The sequence below is a fragment of the Schistocerca americana genome, chromosome X (genome assembly GCF_021461395.2).
Source record: "Schistocerca americana isolate TAMUIC-IGC-003095 chromosome X, iqSchAmer2.1, whole genome shotgun sequence".
NCBI classification, from domain to species: Eukaryota; Metazoa; Arthropoda; class Insecta; order Orthoptera; family Acrididae; genus Schistocerca; species Schistocerca americana.
In genome coordinates, this window is record NC_060130.1 from 466321667 (window position 1) to 466347714 (window position 26048).

Here is a 26048-nt window from a genome sequence, read left to right on the forward strand (position 1 = left end):
TCGGTATACCGCTCCCGGTTTGTCGAACTTCATTCAAAGTTCATTAATACGATCTTCATTTATACAGATGGCTCTAAGACCAATGACAGTGTCAGGTGTTCTTTTATTGTTGGGGCACACAGTTTCAAATACCGGCTCCATGGCCATTGGTCTGTCTTCACAGCTGAGCTATTTGCCCTCTACCAGGCTGTTCTTTACATCTGCCGCCACCGACATTCTGCTTATGTCATCTGCTCTGATTCCCTGAGTGCCATCCAGAGTCTCAGTGATCCGTATCTGGTTCATCCTTTCGTGCCCCAGATCCAATGCTCTCTTCAGCAGCTGGCAGACAACGGTTCTCCAGTTACCTTTATGTGGGTTTCTGGCCCTGTTGGTATCCCTGGGAATGAAACTGCAGATGCCGCAGCCAAGGCTGCAGTCCTCCAGCCTTAGACAGTTTCTTGTTGTGTGCCTTCATCTGATTTTAGCAGGGTCATTTGTCAGCGCATTTTATCGTTGTGGCATGCCAATTGGGCTCCACTTACTGAAAACAAGCTTCGGGCCTTGAAACCTCTCCCAACGGCATGGATGACCTCTTCACGCCATTCTCGGTGGGAGGAGGTCGTGTTGGCCCGGTTATGAATTGGACACTGCTGGTTCAGCCATTGCCATCTGCTGACGGCTGCGCCGGCGCCATTCTGCCCATGTGGGCAATTGCTGACGGTACGCTACATTTTAACATCCTGTCCGAATTTTAATACACTGCGCATTGATCTTGGCCTGCCATGTACTCCTGATGCCATTTTAGCGGATGACCCAGGAGCAGCTGCTTGGGTTCTTCATTTTATCCACTTGACAAACCTGTCTAAGGACATTTGATTATACTGTTTTCTTTTAATCCCTTGCCTGTTAATGTGCCTTTTATAGTGTTGTCTTTTTTAGTTGCTGTTTTAACCTTGTGCCTTGCAGTGCATTCAAACTTAGTCTGGGCGCTAATGACCACTGTAGTTGTGCACCCTAAAACCACGAGAGAGAGAGAGAGAGAGAGAGAGAGAGAGAGAGAGAGTGGTCTTCTGATTCATCAGTCAACTGACATGGCATCACAATGTTCTGCGCTGTACCAATACTAATCTTCAAACCTGTGGCTATTTTGTCCAGAGTTATGTCTATTCTCCTTTACAAGCTCCTCCACTAACTCAATGTTCTTATCTGTCACTACATGGTGATCCTGCCCTGGTCTTGGGGCATCCTCCACAGAAGTTACACCACTTTTATACTTCCTGCACCACTTGCACACTTGCTGCAGTGACATAGATGAATCACCACACTGTGCTGTAATTCTGTAATGAATTTTGATCAGTTTGACACACACACACACACACACACACACACACACACACACACACACTCTACACAAAAAATGTGTTGCTGTTCAATAATGGTGAAGTTGACAGTGGGATGTGGGGTGGCCATATTGTTGTGGATGCTGCTGCCTTCTCCTGCATTGTGACATCACTCTGCACCCTGTCAGTCGCTTTCTGAACCTTAAGGAACACTACTGGCACCTACCAACTCCATCACACAACTTTTCAAAATTTTATGGAACTTGTAAGGTTTTCATTTGAATCACCATACAAAGTTAGGTGTAGATTCATTTGAAAACAATGAGGACCAATTTATATTACTGCTTGTTTATTTTAAGATTGCAGAAAATGCACTGCAAACCACACTGTATTTAAATATTTGCTTAAAAAGTAATACAGTCCGATCTTTTCTGCATTAACCTCAACAATAATTTGGAATGCAGGTTTTCCATTTCAAGAAGTAGAACAGAAATTTGGCTAAGTACAGACTGTACATACTATGCAATGTTGGGTGGAACTTAAAAAATGAAACCTCAGCAGATAGGGGGTAGCAAGTAAGTGGTTTCATTCATGCAATGGGTACAGAGCTCTCAAAGAAACTCAGTCGTGAGTTGTGCTGTGATAAGTTAACACGTGTTTGTGTCTCTCGTTGCGGAAATGGAACCGCATAATATTGTGCAATGGTATGCCATTTCTTTTTGCATTAAATTGGGTGAAAACATGATGACAACATACAGTAAGCTTCAAAAGGCTTTTGAAGAGGAGGTTATGTCAAGAGCTCAAGTGTTTCATTGGCATCAAATGTTTAGTGAAGGCAGAATGAATGTCGAAGATGAAGACCGCAGTGGACGACCATCAACCTCACGAACGGATCTCAACTTGGCCCGGCTGTGTGAACTCGTATGATTGATTGGAGATTTTCTGTGAAAATGATTGCAGAAGAACTGAACATCAATCAAGAAACAGTTTGACTAATAATAACTAAAGATCTTGGTATGAGAAAGATTTGTGGAAATGTGCCATCCCATACTGCTCTGTCAGTACAGAAATTTTTAACCTCAGAACAAATTTCAGTACTACCACCGCCACAGCCACCTTATTCACTAGGTATCACTCCGTGTGACTTTTTTCTATTTCCAAGAGTCAAAACAGCAGTCAAGGGATACCATTTTCAAACAACACAAGATGTCAAAAATGCTGTGACGAGGGTCTTGGAGGATATTACAGAAGATAAGTTCCAGAAATGTTACCATCAGTGGCAGAAGTGCTGGAAAAAGTGTGTGCAATCAGAAGGGAATTACTTTGAAGGAGAAAACATGAAACTTGACTAAAACAGTAAGCAACATCTTTTTTTCTTTTTTTTCACATCAGTCTCATTATTTTATTGATGCACCTCATATGTTGATCTTCCTTAAAACATCAAACATGGTGAAACAGTACTGTTTGCAGATGACAGTACACAGATGGATAGAAAACAACAAATTGACCTTAAATGTGAAAAAAAACAGCAGCATTAGTTTCAACATAAACAGAAAACCCATCACCAGTCTTTAAAAATGAAAGATGAGCTCTTAGAATGTATATCAATAACAAAATTTCTAGGGTTCCATGTTGAAACACGACTAAAGTGAACTGAGCATATTACTGCCCTCAGAAAGCAAACAGCTTCACCATGCTATGCACTTAAAATAATAAATTCAGTCTGTAGTAGCTTATGCACCAGAAAAACATATTTTTCATATGTTCATTCTCATATTATTATTGGATAATATTCTGGAGAACAACTGAGCAGAATGTATAAACAGTCTTTAAGCTACAAAAAAGGGCTGTATGAATTATGACAAAAAGTAACTAGAAAAATTGCCCCATTGAGTTGTTTAAATCTATGGGAATTATGACTGTTCACGTGAATATATTTTGCAAACACTGATTCACATAAAGGAGGACTTCAACCAGTACCCAGCTAACAGTTCTGTACATGAACATGGAACCACATCCAGCCACCACTTACATCTCAGTTGGAAAAACTAAACAAAATCCCAACACAGTGTGCACTATAAGAGACTTAAATTATGCAACAAACTTTTATAAGAGATCAAAGACAGAAACATCAGCTGGGGCAACACTGGCCCACTTTTCCATCTTCTTTGACATGTTAAGTTGCAACTGGTTGACAGGGTACTGGTAAACTGTAAAATATATTTTTAGTATTTATATCTCATGTTAGTATTTATATCTCATGTGAGATGAAATCAGTATGGTGTTATTTTGGAAACTGTTTATTACTGCAATATGTTTTCAAAAAATTGGAGCAATGCTACCTTTATGTGGGATGGCTTTGTCTAATATGTTAAAGTACATTCAAAGAAGTTAAAAAATACACTGAGCCCGTTTAAACTAACCAAAAATGATAATATATTTAATAGATTATTACTAAAGTTCAATGAATTGGAGTTAAATAACCAAAATTAAGAGAGATAAAATGAACAAGGAAGATACTAATTAGTTCATTTTAGGACATCAATCATTTAAAAGCAGAACACATTATAAATGGCAACAAAAAAATTACACCAAGCTGTCTAGCTTAGGAACAGAAAATAAGTTTATTTTAAAGACTTTGGTATTTGTTTAAATACAATAAATACGTCTTTTCAGCTTCAGTTGATGATGCTAAACAGTCACTTCTTTGTTCCCTAGCTATTCTAAGAATGCCTCTCCAATCATGTCAATGTCATTTTTGTTCATTGGTAAGCATTCAAGAAGTTTTGCCTGTTTAATGGGACAGTTCCACATTGTTTGAACCCAGAGAGAAAGTTTTGGACCATGGTTCCTTTTACACCCTTCAGCAGTTCATTTAGTAGCACAGAAAACATTTGACAGCTTAATGGGAAAGAATTCTGTGCAAAACTCGCAATTTAATACCACAATGTATAATTAGAAATTTCTTGTTTTACACCTCAGTCCAAACAAACAAAGCAATAACAAAAACTCCTTATTAACATTAAAACAACTTCCATAACAAATGGTTCAAATGGCTCTGAGCACTATGGGACTCAACTGCTGAGGTCATTAGTCCCCTAGAACTTAGAACTAGTTAAACCTAACTAACCTAAGGACATCACAAACATCCATGCCCGAGGCAGGATTCGAACCTGCGACCGTAGCGGTCTCGCGGTTCCAGACTGCAGCGCCTTTAACCACACGGCCACTTCGGCCGGCTCTTCCATAACAGATGAACAGTTGTAAGCTGGAAGATCTCTATTCTGCCCCGACTATCAGACATGTCGCAAAACAAGTGCTGCTGCAGAAACAAATTCTTGAACTATTGAAACAGGGCACAAGCAATATATGCTGCTACCCATTGTTTAAGACAAGAAACGTGGATATTCATTGATGTATGTGTGAGCTTTGTAGCACAGAACCATTTTTTCTTCTGAGCCAATATTGCGCACAAAGGGTCAATGTTACCTAAGCTGATGGAAGTGTAACACATGCCTTTAGGAATACCCTAAAAAGTTTCTGCTGAGAAGTGTTTTTGTACTGTCAAGGCTTACCTGAAATGATATGTCAATTTTGTTGACCATTATGCTAATGATTAACTACTGCAATTAAGAGGCATTTTACAATATGTACAAACATATAATATAGTAAGGCAAGTAATTTATATATCTATTTATGTTCTGTAATTGTACACATTTTTGTATTTACACTGATCAGCCAGAACATTATGACCACCAATCTGCTATTGATATAAACCTGTCCAGGCAATAGCTGCGTCACCTGGCATGGAATGACTGCTAGTCAGACACTAGCCCGATGCATGTTGCATCAGTGAGCATGACATCCATGTGTAGAATTGGGAAGGCATACAATCTCTGTGAGTTTCACCAAGGGCAGATTGTGATGGCCTGGAGACTTGGCATGAGCATTTCAGAAACTGCATGACTTGGTGGGTGTTCAAGGATTGCTGTGGTGAGTGTCTCCAACATGTGATAAGACCAAGGAGAAACTATGTCCAGACATCGTGGGATTGGGTGGCCACCACTCATTACAAATCTTGGATGTCATAGACTGGGCAGACTGGAAAAACAGGACAAGCAGTGAACTGTGGCAGAACTAATGTCAGACGGTAATGCTGGGCAGAGTACAAGTGTATATGAACACACAGTGCACCAAACACTCCTAACCATGGGCCTCCGCAGCCAATGACCCATGTGTGTGCCAATGTTAACACCATGACATTGGCAACTACAAATGAAATGGGCATGTGATCATTGACACTGGATGTTGATGCAGTGGCAGAGTATTGCATCTTCTCATGAATCCCAATACCTTATTCATCATGCTGATGGGAGGTCATGAATCTGTCGTTTTCCAGGGGAATAGCTGCTCGACACTTGTACTGTGGCACCTAGACGAGCTGGTGGTGGCTCCTTTATGCTCTGGGGAACATTTACATTAGCATCTATGGGTCCTATGGAGCTTGGACAGGCAGCATGACAGCCACGACAGTGGTATTTTTCAGCGAGATAATGTGCCGTGTCACAAGGTCAGGAATGTGATGCAGTGGTTCAAGAAACACAGTGGTGGGTTCCAATTGATGTGTTGGCCTCCCAGCTTGTCAGATCTGAATCTGATTGAACACATCTGGGATGTGATTGAACATGGTCTTAGAGCCCATGGCCTTTTCTCCCAGAAATTTATGGGAATTAGGTGGCTTGTGGGTACAGATATGGTGTCAGCTTCCTCCAGCGACCTACCAAGGCCTCAACGCATCCCTGCCATGACGTGTCTCTGCTGTTATCCGTACCAAAGATGGACATACCAGCTATTAGGTAGGTGGTCGTTGTGTCTGACTGATCAGTGTGTGTGTGTGTGTGTGTGTGTGTGTGTGTGTGTGTGTGTGTGTGGATACATTTTCCTTTACAGATATTTTATGATAATGCTACTCAGATTTGTTTCCATCCAGGAGATCATTTCTGCTGCTTTATTAAAAAATTACACACACTTAGGTGCTAGGCCCTCTCTCTTATGTTATCTGTATTAGTACAACCAGATACCTATGATTTCTTTTCTTTTTTCACAGTGCAAGCTTAGCTGAAATGGTAGGAGATTTATTTCTCCCTCATGACATGCCAGAACCACCCAAAGAGAGCTTTTTCAAAGGCCTTTTTGGTGGTGGCTCACGTTCTTTGGACAGAGAAGAGTTATGTAAGTAACACTAAAATAAAATTTCATATATCAGTTTTGTAGCCTTCAGTATTTAGTTGTAGTATCACATAAAAGTACAAAAAACTATCTTAGCTTTCAGAGCAGTTATTGTGAATTGTGGTTTATTTGTCTAATAACATACATAATCTAAATCATTTGATTCAGGTACAGGAGACACATCAGATTGTGGTAAAATTTCATCATAAACAAAGAACAGCTGATATGTATTCATATAGCATTATAATAATAATACAATTTTGCTATAATTAATAGAATAAAATCTGACACTTAATTACCCCCTGCTCAAATGGTCATATCATTATCTATTAATTCTTCTATTGAATAGTGGCATTTCTCCCACAGAATCTGCTGCAGACTCGTTTTTAAAATTTCTAGCTTCATATTAAATATGTTTTTGCCCATTAACTTGTGATATATTATTATCCCCATATAGTGTGGTGTCCATGCATACAATTTCAGCTGGTGTGTGGGTAGCATAAAATTATTTTTATTTCTTTTGTTGTATGTATGGTTAAAATGATTTTGCTCAAATAATTTATATCTGCTATGTAGAAAGATTATAATTTCATAAATGTATATGAAGGGAACAGATAGGATTTACAGTTTCCAAATAATGGGCAACAAGACTCTGTTTGCTGTGCAGTACACATGCATCAGACAATTTTCTTTCGCAGTTTCAGTATTCGTGTAGTCAAGTCGGTGGAATTTGCTAGTATTTGCATTGCAAATGTAAAATTGCTTAGTTTATTTGAGAGGAAGTCAATATGTGTATTCCAGCATAAGTTCTTTTCCTACATTTAATCCCCGGGATTTGACTGTGTTGACTTCTTTCATATGTTGATTGTTATGTTGTATTTTAAGTTCCACACATTTCAAATGTTTGGTTTTGAAATGTGCTATATGGGTTTTTGCAATGTTCAGTTTCAACCCATTTAACTGGAACCGGTTTTCTAAGGTATCCAGCGTGTCTATGATGGAGCTCAAAATTTTTTCTGAATCAGTATCTTCAATTAAAACAGAAGTATCATCTGCAAACAGAACTGATGGTGAATTTGTAATTATGGGTAAGTCATTTACGTAGAATAGGAACAGGATTGGCCCCAAAATGGAGCCATGAGGGACATCTTGAGATACTGTACTCCATTTAGAATAATAGGTCACTGCATCTGAGTTGATAGTTATCATTTGTTTTGTGTTGTGTAAGTATGATGTTAGCCAATTTAGAGCATTGTTATTAATCCCATATTTGTCTAATTTGAAGGAAGCAAGTCATGGTTCACGGAGTCAAGTGATTTTCTGAGATCACAGAAGATACATGCAACTTTACTCCTCTGAGCTAGTGAGTTGCCTGTCTTTTCAATAAAGTTGTTCATTGCATCCAGAGTGTTTTTTCCTGGTTGAAATCCAAATTGATTACTTATAATAATATCATTTTTTACAATAAAGTTTTTAATCTGGTTTGCAGCTACTTTCTCTAACACTTTTGGCAGGACTGGAAGAATAAAAATAGGCCGATAGTTTCCTATTACTTCTCATGGCCCTTTCTTGAACAGAGGTCTGACTTCAGCATACTTAAAAACATTGGGAAAGCATCCCTGTTCAAAAGATTGGTTAAATATTTTAGTTAGGGGAGGTGCTATTATGCCACCCACTGTTTTAATCACTTTAGTGGGTATCCCAACCCACCAAGCAGAGTTTATATTTTTTAATGATAACGTTTTCCACATCCTTAATTGTGACTTTTTAAAATCTGTAAGATACTGTGCTTCTTGGTGGATTCCAAAGGGATTTGCTTTAATCTTACACTCTGCTACGTTAACATCTGACCTTGCCACATTTATGAAGAATTCATTTAAACAATCTGATATTTGAGCTGGAGTTACAATGAAGTTATCTTTTACTGTTAATTTCCTTCTCATGGAGGAAAGAGGGATAGGTCAGGGAAAATTAGAAAGGAAAGGCAGTTCACTTCAGTAGAGTGATGAGGGGCGGTGGGATGCGGATGAGGAGAGGACAGAGAGAGAGAGAGGGGGGGGGGGATGAGGAGACGAACAGAGAGGGAGGTGGGGAAAGGATTAGAGAGTGTGAGGAGTAGTTATATGGGTGTGGGGGTGGGGGAAGAGATAGACTAACAGAAAATTGGAATAAAAAATAGCCAGACAATGCCAGGCTCCTTAACAAGTAATGACAACAACGATGATGATGATGATATGATGATGATGATGATGATGATGATAATGATGATAATGATGATTATGATGACAACAATAGATAAAGAGGGAGGGGGGAATTTGATGTTAGCAGTGAGTAAGTCTAGAAGGGTGTTGGAAACTTACCTTGTAAGATATCCTATCATTCCATTTCCAGAGTTCCAGGAATCTAGTATTTGGTGGGACTATTCAGACATCTTGTTTGATGTAGCAGTCAGTCAGGTTCCTAGTGTGATGCTGCAGAACATATTCAGCAACTGGGTACTGCGTGTTCCCTAGATGGACAATCCTTCTATTTCCATTCATGTTCTCACCTAGTTATTTTTTCTGTGCAGTGGACATATGTTACTTGGCAAACAAATGTGTGGTTTTGTAAGTTGGTCTATGTTTGAAACCGAAGCGTGGAAAAGACCCACTGTGATAAAAAAAAAAAAAAAAAAATAAATTCTGAGATAATGGAAATTACTGCACACTCTGCTTTAAAAAGAACAGAGAAATGTTGGCAGATAAAAATTAGTAGAAATGCATTAGAGTATCAAAAGATTGATGTGCAAAGCATACAACTTCCTCCATCATACATTAGCAAAAGATATTACCAATAAAATCTGGTTTTATGTGAAATCACTAAGCGAGTTGAAGGCTTCTATTCAGTCACTTGTAGTCCAGTCTGGTGTGGTAGTACAAGACGGCAAAGTGAAAACTAAAGTTTTAGTTTTGCATTTAAAAATCTTTGAGGCAGGAGGATCATGCAGTCATACCATTGTTTGACCATCGCACAAACTCCTGTATGGATGACACAAAAACGACCATCCATAGCATTGGCATCTCTCCCCTACAACATGAGATTTGCTTTTGTGTCAAATAAATTTATAATTTTATGGTTTTTTTTGTTGATATGATGTACATTTTTTTGTAATTCTACTCAACCTCCAGGTGATATCTCTGTTATTTTCATGGGATTATAATAATTGTGTTTAAGTCTTAAATATTAATGCTCACCAGTATTGGCACCTGGTCACCTAGTAGTCTTCCTGAATGGTTCAATTGCCATAATGATTCAGTTTTACATTGTCTTGTGAGTAAAAGATGTGACTCCATGCCTACATATGACATGTTCACTTAAACCTTGGTATGTCTTCACATTGTACTTTGATATATTTTCTGTTTGTTCTGAGTGGTTAGTTAACTACTATTATGCGCTATGTATCATTTGTGGTTCTTTTGAATTTTTCAGAAAGTAGTTGATACGCAATCTTTGAGTTCTAGGTATTCTTATAGTATCCATTAACACACTAGTACAGTCTTCAAATTACACTGAAGCGCCAAAGAAACTGGTATAGGCATACGTTTTCAAATACAGAGATACATAAACAGGCAGAATACAGTGCTGCGGTCTGCAATGCCTATATAAGACAACAAGTGCCTGACACAGTTGTTAGATCAGTTGCTGCTGCTACAATGGCAGATTATCAAGATTTAAGTAAGTTTAAATGTGGTGTTATAGTCAGTGCATGAACGATGAGACACAGTATCTCTGAGGTAGTGATGAAGTGGGGATTTTCCTGTACAACCATTTCACATGTGTTTTGTGAATATCAGGAATCTAGTAAAACATGAAACCTCTGACACCACTGCATCTGGAAAAAGATCCTGCAAGAACGGGACCAATAGTGACTGAACAGAATGGTTCAATGAGACAGAAGTGCAACCTTCTGCAAATTGCTGCAGATTTCAATGCTGGGTCATAAACAACTGTCTGCATGCAAACCATTCGACAAAACATCATCAGTATGGGCTTTCAGAGCCAAAGGCCCACTCATATACTCTTGATGACTGCACAACACAAAGGTTTATGCCTCGGCTGGTCCTGTCAACACCGACATTGGACTGTTGATGACTAGAAACATACTGCCTGGTTGGTGAGTCTTGCTTCAAATTGGAGACAACTTCAAAAGTCCACGGACACTGCGTGTCAGCAGAGGACTGTTCAAGCTGTTGGAGGCTCTGTAATCATGTGGGGCATGTGCAGTTGGTGAGACATGGGATTCCTGATACATCTAGGTGTGACTGTGACAGGTGACATTTTCATAAGCATCCTGTCTGATCACCTGAATCTGTTCATGTCCATTGTGCATTCTGACAGATGTGGACAACTCCAGCAGGACAGTGTAACACCCCACATGTCCAGAATTGCTACAGAGTGGCTCCAGGAACACTCTTCTGAGTTTAAACACTTCCACTGGCCACAAAACTCACCAGAAATGAACATTATTCAGCATATCTGGGATGGCTTGCAATGTGCTGTTCAGAAGAGGTCTACATCCCCTTGTACTCTTACGGATTTATGGACAGCCCTGAAGGATTCATGGTGTCCTCCAGCACTACTTCAGACATTAGTCAAAGCCATGCCACATTGTGTTGCAGAACTTCGGCGTGCTCGTGTTTGTGTGTGTGTGTGTGTGGGGGGGGGGGGGGGGGGGGGTGGTTCACAATGTTAGGCAGATGTACCAGTATCTTTAGCTCTTCAGTGTATGTGGTCCAAACAACTTTTGCAACATGAGGGTGTACTAACATGCTACTGAAAGTGTGTTGAGTGGTGGCAAGGAAGTCAGCATATAAAGATGGCCAGGATGGTTGTTTCTGTATAGTTCTTAATTGCACTGTTAATTTCATTTCTCCTCCTTTCAATTCAAATTTACTGTGCACTTTATCATTCTATCATCTCTGGAATGAAGTTGGCACAGTGCTTATCAGTAATCTATCCATGACCACCTCTTCCTTCATCTTTGCCATTCACTGTTTTTCATATCGTGTAGGTCCTCCTCATCTGCACTTCCTCTCTGACCTTCCACAACCTGTCCATCTTCCCTACCCAAGGAAGGAACAAATAGTTTCAAAGGCACTTATAGTGGTTTGTAATCTTATATGTGTGTATTTGCAGAACTAAGAATTTCACCCTCTGAAGGTAATTACAGGCAGAAATTCTGTCTCATGATCTGATGCTTTTTTCAAGTGAAATTTCCTTTTGATATGCGAGACGATGCTGCAGAATTTGTATATTCACTTTCAGTAGGAACAGTTTTTTCCATGGTGCTCTGTATTTGTTATATTGCATTGTAAATTAGCTACATAATGTTTGTGATGCATACTGTTTCAGTTAGGATTGAATCCTGCTTTTCCTGTCTGTGACTTAACAAATTTCATAATGACTTCTCTTTTTTTAAGGTAGAATAACAAGTACACTGTTCTTGGTCTACTGAATTTTTGACTTATCCTAAGAAGGGCACAATAAGCCAAAAACTAGTATGAAATAAACAAAAATGAATAGAACAAAAACACTGTACTTGTTATTCAATTGTGGAATTGTTGGAATTGTTCAATCAAAAGGTAATGGAAGAATCCAAAAAGAATTTCTCCTATTCTTGGCTCATAGATTTATTAATAAATACAGAAGTTTGTAGCATCCACTGTAAAAGGTACTTTCATAAATGTCTCCTGTACATATGTTGGCATTTTGCTTTTGTTATTTCTTTTCCACAGTCAGATAGTGGACACATTTGGGGAACATAGGAATGCAACAGAGCAGTTCAAACAAAGATGTGAAAAGAAAAGCACCTGAAGACTAAAAAACACAGTCAAATACCACCAACAAACATAACACACACACACACACACACACACACACACACACGCACAAAGTTCTACCCATGACTCATAGATCTCACAGACACCAAACTTAGTGGTAGAGAAATGTAGCTATTGCAGAAATATTTAAAATAAAATGTGCATCACTCAGTCCAAAAAGTTCTGAGACTGATTTTATTCCTGGCATAAAAGCGATGTGTGGCATCTTGAACTAATAACTGTAAACAACAGTTGCACAAGTGATCAGTCAGTTGTCAGCAGGTAGTGTTATAGTGCACATGTGGTCAAAGGGTGTCAATATTGGTGCAGATGGTGCTGGTTTTGTCGTTATCACAAATGCTAATGGAGCAACATCTCAAAATTGAGTGTTAAAGACGTCTTCCAGGATATTTTGTAGAAGAGGAATGTATGAGCAAAGTTTCTCACATGCATCTTGCCTCCCAAACTACAACAACTCATATGAGTGCAGTGCCTGTTGCCACATTTGGGAGGTGGGGATATACTAGACATGGCATACACCTGAGTGGCTCAAATGACTCTGAGCACTATGGGACTTAACATTTGTGGTCATCAGTCCCCTAGAACTTAGAACTACTTAAACATAACTAACCTAAGGACATCACACACATCCATGCCCGAGGCAGGATTCGAACCTGTGACCATAGCGGTCACGCGGTTCCAAACTGACGCGCTTAGAACCGCACGGCCACACCGGCCGGCACACCTGAGTGGGAGAAGGAAAAATGGGTTAGCTGAATTTCCTGCAGCTAATATATGGTGGGGAGGGGAGGGGGCACCATCACACATAGCAAGATCCCTGTGGTTAGTGGTGTCAGAGGGGCACTTTTTTTTAGGTTAAGATCATGATTCAGGCAGCACCATGTTTTGAAAGAAACAAAAACATCAGAAGAGCCCCACAAAATGCTCAATATTGCACAGAAAAGTAAGATTAGCTTATGTCATCACAATATTAGCAGATTGAGTAGGAAAGTAGAAGAGCTTCTTGTCTTTCTGGAAAATTTAGAGACCTCTGAAAAGATAGACATCCTGTACCTGTGTGAGCAGCAAATAACCACAGGGTTTGATAAATTGTAGATCCCTACTGGGAAATTTTGGAGTATTTATTAGGAATCTGGGTTCCTTACTGTACTATCAGTGTAGGTTTTCTTAAGGATTATGATAGTAAAAATTATATGAGAACTGCATGTGGATCCTAAAACTTGGTCTCAGTAATTAACTTTCCAACACAGATGGATAAAGACAGTAGGATGTTTTCTTTGTTTTCTTTGATGAAACTCAAAGTAAGAAAAACACTGTTTACTCAATAACAAATGCTCTCTCTGATTGTGATGCACAGTTGGTTAGGACAAATAACATAGTTCCTTAGAGTATGGATACTCCCCAGTAAAAATCAGTTGGAATAATTAATGACTCCAGGACAAATGCTTTTAAGAACAGTTTACAGGAGACGACATATGATGTCATTTATAATTAAACAAATGCTAACATAAAATTTAATCTAGTCAATGATAAATTCAGATCATTATTTGAAAATAGTTTTCTGCTTAAGCTAGACACAAAGGACTAATCTATCCAAGCATACATACAGATGCAGAAAAAATGGTAAACAAAGTTCTTAAAAAGTATCATTGACTTGTTTTCTGTGAATGGTCTCAACCTCAATTTTAAAAAGACCCAACATATTCAGTTCTGCACATCTAGAGGCACTACACCAATGGTAAGTATAACACATGGTGAGGAAATAATAAATAGTGTGGAAACTTCAAAATTCTTAGGGGTCCGTATTGATGAGAATTTAAGTTGGAATAAATATGTTTTGGAACTCCTAAAACAACATAGTTCAACTCCATTTCGATTTAGAATCACTGCAAATCTTGTGGAGAGACAAATCAGTAAGTTGAGATATTTGGCATATTTTCATTCAGTAATATCATGTGGAATAATGTTCTGGGGTAACTGATCTTTAAGAAAGAAAGTCTTCATTGTGGAAAAATGTGATGTGATAATAATATGTGGTGCTCACTCATCTTGTAGACATCTGTTTAAGGAGTTGGGCATTCTCAATACTGGTTCGCAGTATATTTATTCCCTCATGAAGTTTGCTGTAAATAATCCCCTGCAGTTCAAAAGGAACAATGAAGTACATAATTATAATACTGGAAGGAAAAATATACATTCGTTACTCCACATTAAGATTGTCTTTAGCACGAAAAGTGGTGCACAATGCTGCAACAAAAATTTTTGGTTATTTACCCAGTGAAATAAAATGTCTGACAGACAGCAAAGTAAAATTTGATAACAAACTGAAAAAGTTTCTCATTGACAACAGCTTCTATTCCATAGAAGAATTTCCATTATTGTAATGTATAAAAGGTGGTGGGAAGGAATTACTAACTCATATCTACATATATTCTTTTACTTTTGTTTTAAAAAAAGTAGATATGTTCAGAATGTAACTTTGTGTACAAATTAATTTGTGGTGTGAATGTATAATGACCTAGTGAAGCACATCTCTAAATCAAGTGTTCAAGACATTCTCCGGAATGTTTTGAGGAAAAGAAAAGTCTGTGCAGAGTTTGTCCCACACACCTTGCCTCCCAAACAACAACAACTATTACTACTACTACTACTACTACTACTACTACAACTGTGCTGTTGCTTGACTGAAATGCAATATGGGAACAGTTCTTTTCTAGGAAAAAATCATCATGGGTGACGAGACTTGGTGTTAACAATATGAAGCTATCATAAAATGACAAAGTGCAGAAATTCACATGAAAGGTCAGCATTTTGAAAACATAACATAACTGACACAACTCACTGTGACATATAAGTTGAACAAACTCTGACTGGGATCATTTGATATCTTTGCTGCTACGTATAGCTCCCAAAAAAGGACTTCCCTGACAACTCACATGGCTAGCACATTACAGCAGGTCCATATAACAGCAGTCACTACACAGGAAAATTAAAGAATTGCTAAGTCACTGGAAAGTAAAAATGCTACTGGAGATGACAATGTTCCTATTTGGTTATTAAAATACTGCTGCAGCCATGAAAGTCAAATCCTATGCCATATTTTTGACATGTCGTTTAAACAAGCAATAAATCCTGAAAGACCAAAGTGTGCAGTTGTAACTCCAGTATAGAAGAAGGGATACACAGACTTCTATCTATCAGCCTGTCTCATTACTCATAGGTTTTTCCAAGCTTTTAGAGAAATTAATATATGCCAGGATAGTTAGGCACCTGAGTGACCATAATATCATCAGTGAATGTCAGTTTGCATCTACTAGCAATGTTTTGGAGTCCACCAATAAAAAGCTGAAGATGGTGGGAATATTTTGTGACCTGCAAAAGCGTTTGACTGTGTCACTCACCAAATACTTTTACACAAAGCTAAGTACTTACAGAAAAGTGGTACAGCTGGGAAGTGCTTGATTCGTGCTTTTCTAGCAGAAAGCAGAAAGTTATATTGAATAAGTAGCAGAATGCAGAAAGTTATATTGAATAGTGGAGAAAGTGCCTCAACATCATCAAAATGTGGTACCATCACATGTTTAGTGCCACAAGCTCCAATTCTGGTTTCCTACTTTTTATTATTTTTGTAAGTGATTTACCTCTTTGTACAGAATAATGTAAATTTACTGTCTTTGCTGATGACACTATAGTACATATCAATAGTTCATCAGACAAATTTAAGGTGTCAGTTAATAAAGTTTTTATAGATATTGTGAACTGGTTTAACATACCTATTCATTGTGTTAAGTACAGTAAAACAAGCTTTATTCAATGTCGCAAAACCTCTAAAGATTAAGAGATTGGAAGAATAATGGACGATTTGTGGATAACTAGGATGGATACTTGATGGATACCTGGGTCTACTTACCAAACTGGTCAAGCCACATCCTAGATCTGCTTTATGCACTGCATGCTTTTATAGATATATAGAATTTATTAAATCACTTTTTATGGGTATTTTCGTGCCATTGTGGTTTATGGAATCATCTTTTGGGGAGATCTTCTTAAAGAACTTGAAGTTCTGGACAATATATACAGGGTGTCTCTCCTAAGAGACGTTAGGTGCATTTTCTCTACTGTTTTGGTAGATATTTGCAATTTCTTTTTTGCAACACATAGCTGGAGTAAGCCAAAACAGATGTTGCTCATCACATCTTTCATGCAACACCCAGTGTTGATCGAAAGTGTCAGTTTGTTTCCCATTAAAAACAAAATGATTTTTTAAACAGTAATTTTACGTGCCCATTCAATAGAGCAGTGCCAGATTAGTCTATTGTTTTATCAATGTGTATTAACAGGGGCAGTAAAACACGAGGAGTAACCAGTACTCCAGCAGCGACGGCACCACGCTGGCCTGCACTGACTGCTACAAAAGCGGTGCTCATTCACTGCAGGAGTATTGATTATCCTTCATGTTTTACTGTTCCTGTTAATACACATCAGTAACATGAATAAAGTACTGTACTAATTGGGGACCACTCTATTGAATGGGTATGTTACACTCAACTTTAAAAATACTTTTGCTTGTAATGGGAAACAAATCAATGCTTTCCATCAATGCTGGGCACCATATGAAAGATGCGATGAACAGTATTTGTTTGGACTGACTCCAGCTACGTGTGGCAAAACACCAGTGAAACTGCACTTGATGCTCCATAGAAGAGACACATGGTATATATATTCTGTGGAGTGTTTCATTAGGGAAAAAACCAAGAGTCAATTGGACTCATTACACTAGAAGAAATAAAGGCATCCACTAGGAGCATACAAACCTGAGTATGATACAAAATATTTTTAATCCCTCCCTTCAAAAATTAAATCTATAGTTGATGATTAACTCAAGGCAGTTCCTATTTCAAGAATTCTTCTACAGTATAGAAAAATTCCTGAACCATAGTGTATAATATCCATGTAAATGTAAACATTCAGGTACATTCCCACATCCTTATTTGTGTGCATGTTTGTTTATTATTATAAGCATATTTAAATACTTTATTTTTCTATGGTATAATAAGAAACAGATTAGTACTATTTACATGATTTCATAGAGTGTAACCACAACAAACTCCTAAAACTGATGTGTTCCACATCTTGTGGTGTATTCACAGCACTGATCACCAGAACATAAAATAAATAAATCAACAAACAAATTTACAGGAAAATCACCATAACAGGTGTCAGACACCAAACCACCCACAGTCTCAAAAACAGTCAGCTCTTAGATGCAAGCTCCACAGATTGTATAGATTTCTGTCAGAGAAGCCCAACTACAGTAAGGAGCTAGACATAATAACTCAAATAGCAAAATAACAGCTGAGAATCTCTGGTTACAAAATTAAAAAATAAAACAAGCCAGGCAAATGAAGCTACATGCCACACAAAACCAGAGACCCACTACACTCATGACAAAATTGGACACCAACAACATTACTCCACAACAAGGACTTGCCACACTAATATGAAAAGGTTTTTCATAATGGAGAAGGTCTCAAGGGTCATAGCAAAAGTGAAAAAAGGAACATTTTGCAAAAGCCTATTCTCTATATTCAGTATTCACACAGTTTATGACATGTATATGCTGGAAACAGTTAAGTTAGTGAAAGAAGATACTAAGGTCACAAATAGGAACATTGAAATTTACAATTATGATACAGATTTTCAGATGGCTAACAGAAGATTAACCATAATAGCAAAATTCCCCAATGTCAAAGAATATGTTTTTCATAATTTCTTACCAAATGAAGTTAAGATGTTGATGGGAGATAATTGTAAAAAGTGGCTCAGGCAATGGCTTACCCAGAAATGCATCATAACTAGGATTTAACATCAATGATAATGTAAGAAGCAGTCCTGTACCAGCAAGAAGCATAGTAATTGTAGCATATTATAAAATACTTTTTATTTATAAGTGTAAAAATACATACATTGTTAACTATGCTATCCATGTAAAACTATGTGTTATGAGCACATAATAAATATATAAAAAGCATCACAACTCTAAAACTCAACAGAAAAGCTGGTACACACTCACATATGCAAATAAAATAACACACACAACTGTTATCATCCTAAGGAAACAAGGAAGTTATAACTCCATACAGAAACATTTAAAGAGAGAGGATGACACTGACATAGATTTTAAAAAGTCTGGCATTTGCCAACTTTAATAAAACAGCTACAATGTTTTGTACTTGAAATAGATCAGCAGGAACATTTGAAGTAAGATGCAAAGATCATAATAGAGTATGAAATATGGCACCAGTCATTCAACATTTGCCAAGCACCTCTAACATGAAAACCAAAACCCTAGCACAACAGAAACAGACATGAAAATAATTATATTCGGTAACAAAGAAACACTTACTAACAGTGCCAGAAAATTTCTAAATTCTAAAAGTAATCACAGAAAATAAACACATACTAATTGGTGAAATAAACATTAGCAACCAACTACTAAAAATGTAACCAGTAAACAGTAACACATCTCTAGTCGCTGTAAAAATATTGTGACCTAATCTGGGTAGCCATACTCACTCATGAACACTCCATTCCAGTACCATAAAGAAACAGCTTCAGCAAAGTAATAATTTGAGTGCATGCCTTCCCCTCCCCCACCTCCTCCTCCTCCTCCTCCTCCTCCTCCTCCTCCTCCACCTCCTCCTCCTCCTCCTCCTCCACCCCTGCCCTGACACACACATATGTATGTGCAAGGACATGCGCACACCAAACATGAGTACTAAAAGTAAATTTAAGCTTGAGAAATGTTTAACATCGTGTTAAACTAACATCTAAACGAAACCACATTGCTAAGAGTGACCACTGATGATGGTTTTGTGTAAAGCAAATTTATTTGGCCTAAATATGATAAGGTATAGTTGTTGCAATGGCATAACCTCCATATTATTTGTTTCTTATTCAGAGTGATCACATATAACATAGGGGTACTAGAGATGTACGTGCTACGTGCCATATTGGGAGCCAACATTTATTGCCTAATTCAGTTATATGCACTAAGTGCTGTATGTTTGGGTTGCTTCCTGGTGTGTCTTACACCTGCATCCTGCTTCAGCCTGTGCTGAATATATCTGATGTATCTGCAGTGACAACTCCACCTGTCATCAGACAGATATCATCAAAGAGACAAAATAAACAGTGATTATAATGATTAGAGATTCCTACTGTGATGTTTCTCTGAGTATGAATTATTCCATTGACAGATACACAAAGTCTGTAAGTTGCTTTCTTTGGTACAGGATACTCTGAATTTTGGCACTGGATCAGAGCCCATCCAAGCTAATACCACACATATTCTGTCAGGGACTGATTTAGACATCTTACTGTCCATAAGAGCATGTCAGCTTCATAGACACATAGACCCAAGAGACATATGTGGACAAGCATTGTCCTCTTGAAAATTGCCACCACGATATTGTTCCATGAGATGTAACACATGAGGGCACAGGATGTCTGTGATGTGCTGTTGTGCCATCAGAGTTCCCTCAGTCACATTCATACCCGATGACTCCCCACACCATGGTGCCAGGAGTAACATTTCTCTCCCTCTCCAAAACATTGGAAGAATGAGACCTCATCTTAGGTCTCTGCCACACTTTCCAACAATGATAATCCAGGGCAGTGCTGCCATTCACCAGCAGGCTGTGCTCTCTGGTCACAGCATCACTCTGGATGCAGCCGTTTCTGTTGTGTTAATGGCAGCCTATGCATGGGACACTAATTCCGTAATCCAGCTACTGCTAGTCTCCAACCAATGGTGTAAGCTGACACAGCATGTTGTAGGGAGTCCATTACTTGTTCTCGAATGGCAGATAAAGATGTGAAGAGGTTACACTGTGCTTGGTGCACAATACGGTGATCATACCTTCAGGTAGTCAACTGAAAGTATACCTGCCCTTACATTCCCATATCGTCCAACATCAGGCCATTGTCACATGCAAATGCACCACAAAGTTGGGTATTGCACAATTCAACCAGCTGGCCAAATGGAGAACTACAATGAGGCCCACTTCAAACTGTGCCAGATGCAGATAATGCTTCCTCACTAGAGTACATTACATTTCTGTGTCTGTAGCAGTGATCACTCAACATCCAATGCTGCTTCTTGTGCCCCTTGTATACTTTACCAGGCCTGGTAACAACACTACATATGAACAACACTATTGCACTCTGGTGGCCAATCTACCTATCATGGAATTTTGTAACTCTAATCATTTACATATCCACTGATGGTGTGTATGTGTATGAAGTTATGTCAACATTGAGCCATGGCTTCTGGATGCTTAACTTTTCTGTCAGGCAGTGTATTTCAAATAGTACAGTTCATCGAATTCAACAGAGTGTAAGGGAAGTGATGTGTCACTTAAAGAGATTTTTATAGTTCAAAGGGCACTGTAGAATTGTATATAGCCAAACAACTCATACTGGCCATGTTTAATGTTACACTAAAACCATAGGTTATACAGTGTGCTTACTAGTTACTTGGAAGAGTCCAGTATCTGTTTGAGAACATGTTACACATTAATGTCAGTTTCTTCACCACATTATTTGCAAATTTCACACACATGTCTAAGTCCTGCGAGTATAGACATCATACAGAGCACAAAGGAGCCCCTACCCATCTTGAAATGGGACTCAAACCAGAAGCTTCACTTTGATGAGGCAGGAATGCTGTATCCAGATCATGGAGGCTGATTGTGGTAGTGTCATGTACAGTATATTTCTTATTTCATGGAAAACTGAATGCTTGTCACAAGAGGAAGTGGAGAGATATTTTTTTTTTTTTTTTTTTTTTTTTTTTTTTTCTGTAATACACACTCTTGGTCTTTTCATTTTTGAATCCCTTCACGGAAGTGTTCTTAAAATTCAGGTACTTGACTATGTGTTTACTTTAACAAAATTTGTGACAAAGTAAGCTTAAACTAATTAGTCTCACATCTTCTGCCCTGATAGAAGCAGGGCACTTTTTTCACTATTCTCTTTCACCCCTCACTTGTATATCCTAAATACTTATGTTATTAATCTCATCTCCTCTCTGTCTGCTTCCTTCTCAATGAAGATTAGAGAGCAATATTTGTTTAATGGTCAGTTATAGTATGAACATGGTAACATAACTCATCACTTGGCCCTCTTACATTTTATTCTATAACTAAATTTGCTACGCAGCTTATTGATCTCTGTGACTTTTTTTTGCATAATCTACATTTCTGAAGTAGAACATCCACAATTTTGTGCTTTTCATTTGCAATCCATGAAAGAACTTCACTTAGTGACTAGTGACACTCCACTGCCACCTTGCCTCCCCCCCCCCCCCCCCTCTCTCTCTCTCTCTCTCTCTCTCTCTCTCTCTCTCTCTCTCTCCCTCTCTCTCTCTCTCTCTCTCTCTCTCTCTCTCTCTCTCTCATATGCAGTACCCACATTGCCACCAAAATCCAAAACCTATAGTTTTCAAAATATTCCCAGTTTCTCTCATCTTCAATACCCTCATGGCCACCAAAATCTATAGTTTTTAAAATGTTCCCAGTTTAATTATATCACTGAAACTTAAATAAAGAATTGCACTGAATATCATTACAAATAAAATCATCCACCTCTTCTCTACAAATTATAATTCTTCAAACCTCAAGAAAATGGAGAAGATTAATGTTCTCCTGACATTGAGGACTTATGAATGGAGCTCTAGCTCATGTGGACAGTGGTAGTGGAGAGAGTTGGATCTGATCTACCTGAAGTAACCATCCTGCATTGTCCTAAAATGATTAATATTATCAATGAAAACCTAAATCTAGAAGACTAGGCAGGAATTTTGAATGTACTGTATTCCCTCTGCAGCAATTATAATTAGTGGGCTTTACAGTGTTTCATAAAAGTTAGACTATGTGATCAAAAGTATCCAGTCCCCTGGCTGAAAATGACTCAAACGTTCGTGGTGCCCTCCATTGGTAATGCTGGAATTCAATATGGTGTTGGCCCACCGGTAGCCTTGATGACAGCTTCCACTCTCACAGGCATATGTTCAATCAGGTGCCGGAAAGTTTCTTGGGGAATGGCAGCCCATTCTTCGTGGATTGCTGGACTGAGGAGAGATATCGATGTCAGTTGGTGAGGCCTGGCATGAAGTCGGCGTTCCAAAACATCCCAAAGGTGTTATATATGATTCAGGTCAGGACTCTGTGCATGCCAGGCCATTACAGGGGTGTTATTGTCGTGTAACCACTCTGCCACAAGCCGTGCATTATGAACAGGTGCTTCATCTTATTGAAAGATGTAATCGCCATACCCGAAATGCTGTTGAACAGTGGGAAGCAAGAAGGTGCTTAAAACATCAATGTAGGCCTGTGCTACGATAGTGCCATACAAAACGACAAGAGGTGCAAGCCGCCTCCATGAAAAACATGACCACACCATAACACCACCGCCTACACATGCTGGCAGATGATGTTCAACAGGCACTCATCATACCCTCACCCTGCCATTGGATTGCCACATTGTGTACCGTGATTCGTCACTCCACACAACATTTTTCCACTGTTCAGTCATCCCATGTTTATGCTCCTTACACCAAGCGAGGCATCATTTGGCATTTACTGGCATAATATGTGGCTTATGAGTAGCTGCTCGACCATGAAATCAAAGTTTTCTCACCTCCTGTCTAACTGACATACTACTTGTAGTGGATCCTGATGCAGTCTGAAATTCTTCCATGATGGTGTAGATAGATATCTGCCTATTCTACATTACGACTCTCTTCAACTTGTCGGCGGTCTCTGTCAGTCAACAGACGAGGTCGACCTGTACACTTTTGTGCTATAAGTGTCCTTTCACGTTTCTACTTCACCATCAGATTGGAAACAGTGGACCTAGGGATTTTTAGGAGTGTGGAAATCTCATATACAGATGTAAGACACAAGTGACACCCAATCGCCTGACCACATTCGAAGTCCGTGAGTTCCGTGGAGCACCCCGTTCTGCTCTCTCACGATGTCTAATGACTACTGAGGTCACTGATATGGAATACCTGGCAGTAGGTGGCAGCACAATGTACCTAGTATGAAAAAGTATGTTTTTTGGGGGGTGTTCAGATACTTTTGATCACATAGCGTATGTGAGAGTAATGAAAAGCTGAACATGTTTACAGTACATTAAGTAAAATATTCTGTCATTGATAAAAGCTACATCTGTTAGGTCCAGTAATTCTATACAGACAGGTTACCATTCAATTATGTACATAAAAATTAATTGTAACCGTTTCTCAGCATATGGACCGTACCCTTTTTTAACACATAAACTCAGTTATCACCCACCAGTTACCACTAGGTATAGAAACAAAAATACAGTCGTCTCCACATTGTACTTCACACAAACTATGTCATGTAGCATAGTGGTGATTAATTTTTATTACCTTGGATGGCAGTCCCAATTACGAATTCTATCTCAAAGTTTTAACATATTCCAGTGAAAGACATGAATCAACTTCTAACAAAGTGTGGTAATGTTTGATCTTTATTTCACCATTATCAGCTGTTCTAGGATAGTATGTATTTTCTGTGCAATCTGCAAGTTTTTTTTGTCATCCTTTTATTCTTCTTCTTCTCAGTTGGTGAAGCAAGTGGCAGAGCTTCTCGTAGTGTGGCCAAGCACATTCCGGGACCTTCTGCTAACATACAAGAAATGGGTCAACGAGTTGGGACTGTGACTGGCGAAATAAGTCGAGCCCATCAGTTGATGGTGGAACGAGGAGATAAGCTATCCCAGTTAGAGGAGAAGTCAGCACGAATGATGTCAGAAGCTGAGAACTTTTCACAGTCAGCACATAATTTGATGCTCAAATATAAAGACAAAAAATGGTATCAGCTGTGAAATAATGGGGCACAAAAGTGGTGAAAATTTTTAAGACTTTCTCCAAAGTCACTTGAAGAAATTGTTCTACCAAAGCAGCATAAAAATGTGGAATTTGTAAGTAGTTTGTAAATATGTTTTGCATAATGTTTTGTGAAAAACTTAAATACCTCTTAAGGATATTCAAACATATGCCTTGCGTGGTAGTATCAGATTTTAGGATGGTTTTCACATTACATTCAGAAGTATTTAAACTCTTTTAAACAGTTAAACTTAGCTCTGCAATAGAATGTTTGATTCGATTGATTAAAAGTCAAGGAATTTAATAATCTGTGACATAGATCTCTATCAGGCCACAGAAGTAATTGCAGTTGTGAAAGAAAGAATTAATGTCACTGTTAAAAAGGACGTGAACATTGTTACATACCATAATTTACTATGTAAAAAGTGAAATGCAATATTTTAAACTGTTTCATGCCTTTTGTTCACTTTTTACTTTCTTCCACAATCCTGTCCCTGATCCTGTATCCCAAAATACCATAAACTAGTGCATCAGAGTTGATCCAAAGCAAGCAAAAATTGTTATGTTAGGATGTTATATTCACTACAAAGAAATTTTAAAATGTACAGTAATGTGGTACAAATTCTATCGTTATTTTTGAAAGAAAGATAGTACATGAATGTCAGGTTTAAGAGAAAAAAAATAACAGAAAAAGACTAACAAATAAAATAAAATATTCTTCCGTTTACATTGAACCAAAATTGGAAACAAATGTTGAATGTGGTCAGGGATTGATGTGTACAATGCCAGTTTTATAATTGTTAGTGTATTGCATTTCAGTTAATAAGGTATACATATTACTTTAGAGCATGGTATTGGTTACCTGGTTAATGGTGTATACATGTGACAACAATGTGATATCTACTTCAACCATTATTCAAAGATAAAAGTCCCGCAGGCGGGCTGTTGTGAATGTCCTGTCACAGAAGTGTGTGGGGCCAAATACCACAAACTATGTGGCTTTGTGCCAGCTTGTAAATACTTCAGTGTGCTGATTGTTAGAATAAAATGTATTTATTTATATCTGAATGTGAGAAGTAACATTTGTGTGTGACTGATAGTGTGATTTTGGAACTGTACATATACTCAAAGGGTTGAAAATGCATGTATATGTGTGTATGTGTGTGTTGAGGAGAGGGGACAAGAGAGAGAGAGAGAGAGAGAGAGAGAGAGAGAGAGAGAGAGAGAGAGAGAGAGAGAGAGAGAGAGACTTCATGCCTGCAGTACTTAAGGAGAAACCTACAAATGCAGTATGTTATAACAGTGAAGAGAGAGATATATCTAAGGCAGGGGTAAGTAGGATAATTTGTAATTACAGTATGAAAATCTCTGTGGCAGCAATAAAGCAGAGAATTCATACATGGCTAATTCAGAAGAACAGAGGTGGTAATTCTGTTGTACTGTGTAGTGAAGGTTTTCTTTCTTTAAAAAAAAAAATAAAAAAAAAAAAAACATGGAATTTGTCATCAACAAATAAAGTTTCGTGAGGGATTGCTGCAATAGATCACTGTGTCTGTGTGTGTTTATAGCCCTCTCCAATTTCTTTATTGATGTGGAGATGTTTATACTTCAACATATGTAAATGTACCTAAGTGCATGTATATCTTTCAAGTAATACAGAAATATTATTTGTGGTATGACAATGAAGTGGTTGTTATTGAA

At 38.2% G+C, this 26048-nt stretch overlaps 1 protein-coding gene across 3 annotated transcripts in view; it reads left to right on the plus strand.

Annotated features, from left to right (window-relative positions):
- Positions 1 to 25594, plus strand: part of LOC124554816 (syntaxin-binding protein 5) — a 981379-nt gene extending 955785 nt beyond the window's left edge. For all 3 annotated transcript variants that reach the window (XM_047128475.1, XM_047128476.1, XM_047128477.1), the window contains 2 exons: positions 6430 to 6554; positions 24084 to 25594. In XM_047128475.1, the coding sequence (XP_046984431.1) occupies positions 6430 to 6554; positions 24084 to 24346 (388 nt within the window). In that variant the 3' untranslated portion in view covers positions 24347 to 25594. The remainder of the gene's footprint in view (positions 1 to 6429; positions 6555 to 24083) is intronic.
- Positions 25595 to 26048: the final 454 nt, after the last annotated feature.